The sequence below is a fragment of the Ursus maritimus genome, unplaced genomic scaffold, assembly GCF_017311325.1.
Source record: "Ursus maritimus isolate PB19 unplaced genomic scaffold, ASM1731132v1 scaffold_5, whole genome shotgun sequence".
NCBI lineage: Eukaryota > Metazoa > Chordata > Mammalia > Carnivora > Ursidae > Ursus > Ursus maritimus.
Genome location: NW_024426663.1, coordinates 78,125,116 through 78,131,115, shown reverse-complemented (window position 1 = coordinate 78,131,115; position 6,000 = coordinate 78,125,116). Strand labels below are relative to the sequence as shown.

The 6,000-nt window shown below is 50.6% G+C and overlaps 1 protein-coding gene across 1 annotated transcript in view; it reads left to right on the top strand.

Annotated features, from left to right (window-relative positions):
* The window catches only part of RNF130 (ring finger protein 130), a 132,277-nt gene that overhangs the window by 110,144 nt on the left and 16,133 nt on the right, over positions 1–6,000 (top strand). The window contains exons 4-5 of the mRNA XM_040622636.1: positions 956–1,027; positions 3,062–3,144. Coding sequence (XP_040478570.1) covers positions 956–1,027; positions 3,062–3,144 — 155 coding nt within the window. The remainder of the gene's footprint in view (positions 1–955; positions 1,028–3,061; positions 3,145–6,000) is intronic.

Here is a 6,000-nt window from a genome sequence, read left to right as displayed (position 1 = left end):
TCACTTCCCCCCCCCCCCGCTGCCACACCACCCAGGCGTGCTGTGCTGTACAACACTCAGTCATGGTGTGTCTGCTGGTCTCTTGCCCAATTCAGTTGGCTTTTCGAGATCCGGGGACACTGTCTCTTCACCTGTGGGTCCTTGGTGTCTAGCAGTGTCTGCCGAAATGTGGGATCAGTTCTGTCTTTGAGATTCTGTGACTTAACCCTTTCGACAACTCAACCCTGGAAAGATAAATGCACCTCCCTAAGCTCGTGAGCATTGTAGGGGCAGAGATGGAAGGAGAGCTTGTGACCGCCTCTGTCCTGCTGCACTTGGCACTTGAGCGGTCTCGGGGGGCGTTGGGGGTTCCTTTAGACAGCTTATACGTCTAATCGTCCCCGGAGCTATTCGTGCTCTGTTTGTGGCTCTGACGGGCACAAGAAGTAGATTTCAGTAATGCTGTAGTATTTCAGAGGGTTATTCAATACGGGAACACGGTGGTGGTTATGACACCTGGGTGGGGTTTTTTTCACTATGTATGCTTTTTAACTATTCAACCAGAATAATTCAGAAGCATGAGAGACTATGGACTCTGAGAAACAAACTGAGTGCTTCAGAGGGGAGAAGGGTGAGGAATGGGATAGGCTGGTGATGGGTAGTAAGGAGGGCACATATTGCATGGTGCACTGGGTGTTATATGCAACTAATGAATCATTGAACTTTACATCAAAAAATAAAAAATAAAAATAAATAAATAAAAGAATAATTCAGTAGTTCAGTTCAGAAGGCTGAATCTGTGGGTAAACTGCCAGTTTTTCTAATTTTTTAATTGCTTTGTTAGAATCCTTTCCTATGATGTGACATGGAGAACGTTGTGGGACAACAGCGGCTTGATACATTTAATGATTTTAAAATGAAGGACTTCATCCAGAGATCTTGCACTAATGTCTGTTTTTCTTTGTAATTGTCCTAGCGTCGTCTTGGAGATGCCGCCAAGAAAGCCATCAGCAAATTGACCACCAGAACAGTAAAAAAGGGTGATAAGGTATGGTAGTGAAATAACTTTAACACTAAAAAATAATAGTTTTGCTTTCGATTTGGTGGGAAAGAATACACCCTACTCATTTGTGCCTCATGTTAGGTGATTCTTTTTCTCCAGGTACCCGATTTAATGCTGTATTTTAAACTAGCCTCCCTTTGAGCTCTTACCGTTAGCATGCCTCATTTGCAGGCTGTCCATCGAGTTTCTGACTTTCCTGGACTTCCAGTGCTCCTGCCATTATTATTAGCTGCACTGGTCTACTTACAGTTCCCCTAGCCGTGGTGTCCCACAGAGCTTTCTCCCACTGCAACCAAGGATGCCTTTGGGCAGAACCCTAATGGGTCACGTGGTGCACTTGGTGGCCAGTAATATATGTTCGCTTCCCTGTGCTTCCTTTGTGTTTTAGTCCCTCACCAGTTCGCCAGAGAGCAGGAGACCCACATCTCAAGGGAGTGTCATTCGCAAGGTGCTTTCTGTCCAGGGGGCCAGACAGTTGGAAGGAAGCGCCCAGTGTGTCAAGGTTGGGCCCTCGGCTTGGAGGACCGAGAGAGAAACCCAGTGATGGAGGCTGTGGCTGAGACCATGCACCAGAGCTCCCCGGTCGGGCCTCGCATTACATGGAGCCCGCTTCTCCTTCATGAGGACAAAACAGCAGCTTGGTGTTAGACCCTACGCTCGATGTATTCCGTTATCTAGAGGGGAAGAGTTGCCCCTCTAAAGGCATAAACCTGAAGCTATTTCCTGCCCCACATCCAGCTCTCACATTTTGACAAGCAGCTCTGGGAGGATAATTTCAGACGATTCTCCATCCTCCATAGTTTCACCACTTCTTTGACTTCACCCGTTTCTATTCCTACCGCCTTGACACAGTTCTGGAGGGTGGAGACATTTTCGGTGAACTTCAGTGAACACTAAGGAAAGAAACAAGTAAAAACATTTGCAGAGGGGCGCCTGGGTGGCACAGTCATTAAGCGTTGCCTTTGGCTCAGGGTGTGATCCCGGCATTCTGGGATCAAGCCCCACATCAGGCTCCTCTGCTATGAGCCTGCTTCTTCCTCTCCCACTCCCCCTGCTTGTGTTCCCTTTCTCGCTGGCTGTCTCTCTCTGTCAAATAAATAAAATAAAATCTTTAAAAAAAAATTGCAGAAAATAAAAGCAGCATCATAACAGCTGCCCTGTAACCCCAGAGAAGTGGTCACCCTCTTGGCCTGGTGGCCTTCAGCCGCCACATTAATTTCGAATTCCCCAGACTGGTCTGACCTACCCATCCTACGTCATCCGTCAGGCTAACACCAAACAATCTTTCCTTCTTCAGACCAACACCTCTTCCAAGTTTGTGCCTCCTAGACCTGCCCAGTCATCCCACTGAGTTTCAGTCCACGTGGCCCTGACACAGCAGATCGTGTCCCCTTTCCTGGCTTAGGTCCCTGGTAATGCTCCATTTTATGACAACTCGGGAGTCCCTTCTCGGCACAGACGAGGAAGGAATCCAGTCAACCTGGATGACCGAACACCTGGCTGAGTCCTCCTTACTCTTCATAAAGACCCAGTATTGAGTTGGGCCATGACTGTTCTCTTCCCCAAACCTGTGACCAGCCCCCATCCCTGGGGCTTGATCATAGATACCATACTTAGATATGTGATCAGAGGACGACCCACACTGTGGAGGGTGTGCTGTGAAACCCAGTGAACTGCAATAGTGATCCCGCCGTGGTGGGAGGGAGAGAAGGGTGTCCACGGTGACAGTGGATTTGAATCTTGAAAAACAAATAAGAATTCTGACTTCTAAGACATTTCACAAATAGAATTAGTACAAACTATTACAGTACAGTTTAAAAATGAGAAAGAGTGGTTTCGATATCCTTTGGGTCGATGCAGTTAAGCAAATGAAAACATTAAAATTGCTCGTAACTGTTCACTTCATAGTCTCCCGCTTCCCGTGGTTGCCTCGGGAAGGTGCTTCGCTGGATCGTCTCCTCCATTTATGTATAGCTTCAGTTTTAGCACGTGACTCTCATGCCTTGCTTTTCCTTGCAGGAAACGGACCCCGACTTCGATCACTGCGCAGTCTGCATCGAGAGCTATAAGCAGAATGACGTGGTCCGGATTCTCCCCTGCAAGTACGTCAGGTTCCTTTGTCTGAAACAGAGTGATGCTTATGTGCTGTGTATGTCTCCCTTTCAGAGTGGGGATCCCACTTGCTTTCGGGAGCCGCCTCTCCCACGGCTGGAGGGAGACGGAGGCGCGGCGGCACCTGACCCGTGGTGGGAGTGGCCGCGGGCAGCGAGCCGGGCCGTCTCAGCACAAACTGACTGCAGAGCCTCGTCTGCTTGTGAGAAACACGGGGAAAAACCTCCGGACACATCGTAGCCTAAGACCGTTAAGGTCAAGAGTGTTCAGTTCTGTGACTCTTATGGGTTTCAGAATGAGCCACTTGTTCCTCTCCCTGTTAAGTCCGAGTGCATCACTAGGCCCGTGCAGGCCCCGTGGTGTTCACTGGTGCCGGGAGCCAAAACTCTAGGGTTTGGATGAATCCTTCTGAACCTGGGTTACATGGAGTGGCTGCTGGGCCAGGCCCTCTGCTATGTGCGCTTGACGGTTACTATCCTGTGAGAGGCCCGTGCCTTCCTGCCCTCTGTACGTGGAGGACAGGGACGCTGCTAGTGGATGCCAGGGTCACACGATCCAGAAACGGCAGAGTCGAAGTAAAGGTCTGCCTTCACTGCTCCTTGTATCGGGCCACGTTCAGCTGTGGTGCTCCAAAAAGAGCAAATGTTCTTGAGAAGCATGTTGATTGGAAAAATACAAAATCACCTCCTGAGAAGCCTAAAATCAAAGACTTCTCCTCTTCTTTCTCCCCGCCCTTAAAACACATCCACACCACTCTGACCACCTAATCACACAGAACATGTGAACAATTAAAATAATTGTCAGTGGTTTCTCCATAAGGCTACTCATCTATTTTGAACCTAGAAAGATCTGTGAGGGTTTTTTTTAAATCATAGAACTTAAGAATAATTCCATATGCTGAAACAGAAAAACAGATTCTAGAGTCAAGTCAATCTAGTTTACATACAAGGGGGAATCTACAAAACTAGCAGTAAGTTTCTTGTAGAAAATTAAGTTGTGTAATTACCAGATTTCCTCAGGTGCCATCATTTTTGGTTTAAAATGTGAGACTGAAGGAAAGACACATCCAAATACAAACCAGGAAAATCAGTAGGTACAATATGGAGCATTATCTGCTCTGAGCTGCTTTCTAAACGTGTTTCCACCTGCACAGATCTCCTCTGACACCAGAGTCACCAGGAAGAAGCCAGGTCTTTCCAAATTCTGTCTTCCTATTTCAGGCCAGCGTCCCCCCTCCAGAGGGACCATCTGGACCCAAGAACAAAGGCCTCTGAAGCCGTTCGTGGTCGTTGCTAACGTGAGAGTGTCTTCCTCAGGGGAGCCTCGGCCAAAAATAGACTGACTCCTCTGGAAGCTTGCTGTCCATCCTCCCCGCCCCCTGAGCATTGGCCTTTCCACAGTTTCATTCTTAGTTCTCTTTTATCTTAACTTAGTCCAGTGCTTTCCAGACCGGACGGTGCGTCGGAATCAGTGGGGAGCAATCAGAAACACGTCCCGGAGCCCAGGCGTGTGGCTTTTAACAGTCACTCGAGCGGCGCTGAAACGGCGTGGCCCCTCCGTTGGAGTCCTAGCCTTTCCGTGGCTGTGCCTGTGTCCGTGGTCTGCTTTTGAGTATTAGAATTTTGGCGAACTCAGCGACATTTCTGTGTGCCCACAGTGAGGGCACTGCGCCCTGGGTTGCGTTCCTTGCCGGGTCCTCGTCTGACCGTCTGCCAGTCCCCTTCTGCTCTGGAGCACGTGTGCTCTCTGTTGCGCGTACTCCTCAAGCCTCAGCAAGTTGTATCTTTCTCTGAGGTGTGTCTCCCAGGCTGCTCAGCCAAACCGTTCGCCTCGCCGGACTGGCACCAGCCGCGTGGTGCTCGGCTAGAGTAAAAATTAACTTTGCTCGTTGAGCAATGTTCTGTGGGACCGGAGTCGACAACTTTTCACCTGGAGCAAGGTTTCTGAGCCTTGGTGCTGTTGACACTGAGACCAGATCTTCCTTTGTGGGGGCGGGGAGGCCGACCTGCGCATCGCAGGGTCTTCAGCGGTGTCCCTGGCCGCACCCACCTGATGCCCGTACGGCCCCACACGCAGGTGTGACAGCCACTGACCTGGAGGATGGCCTCGCCCACATCTCCATCTTCACTTCACATCTTCCCCACGCCCCTGGTTTCCGGGGCACCCCCCTAGGATACTTTCAAATCAATGAATTCTGGCCTTGGGCCTCTACCTCTTTTGTTCCCTCTGCCAGGGACACCCTGCCCTTCCTCCTGTGTCTGTAGGGCTCTGAAGCCCAGCAGAGGGGTGACTCCTCTGCCTCTCCCGTGAGTTCCTGTGCCCGGCAGTACCGGTGCCTCCCTGGCTCCCATGGGACTCCAGGCGACACCCCCAGCCAGGCCTGGAGTGCTGCCCAGAGCCCATCTCTTTCCCTGGTTGGCTCTCCTTGTTCATTCTCCTTTAAACACCGTAGCTCATCCGTTTGTTCCTCACTCTGGCCAGGTGGCTTCCCCCGCAGCTTCATGGAGAAAGTCATGGTTTTTCGACCCTGAAATTCCCTCTGCTTCCCTGCCCCTTGCTTTCAAGTGCACCTTGCCTCCTGCACAGGCTTGCAGCGTCCCCTCCCGTCAGGGTGGAGGAGGGCTCTCTTTAGCCCATGTGCTAATCCATCGCCTCCTCAGGGGCCTTGCTCTGTTGGATCTTCTGCTCCTGCCAGTTTTTGTCCTGTCTCTACTCCGACATTTCGTCCTACTCAAGCCCGTCCTGTGCCAGTTTCATAAGCCATCCCAGACAGCACCCTGCAGCTCCTCCCTTCAGCCAGACTTTGGGAAGGAGCTGTGCTCGCTGTCCCTTCTTCCCGAGTGACG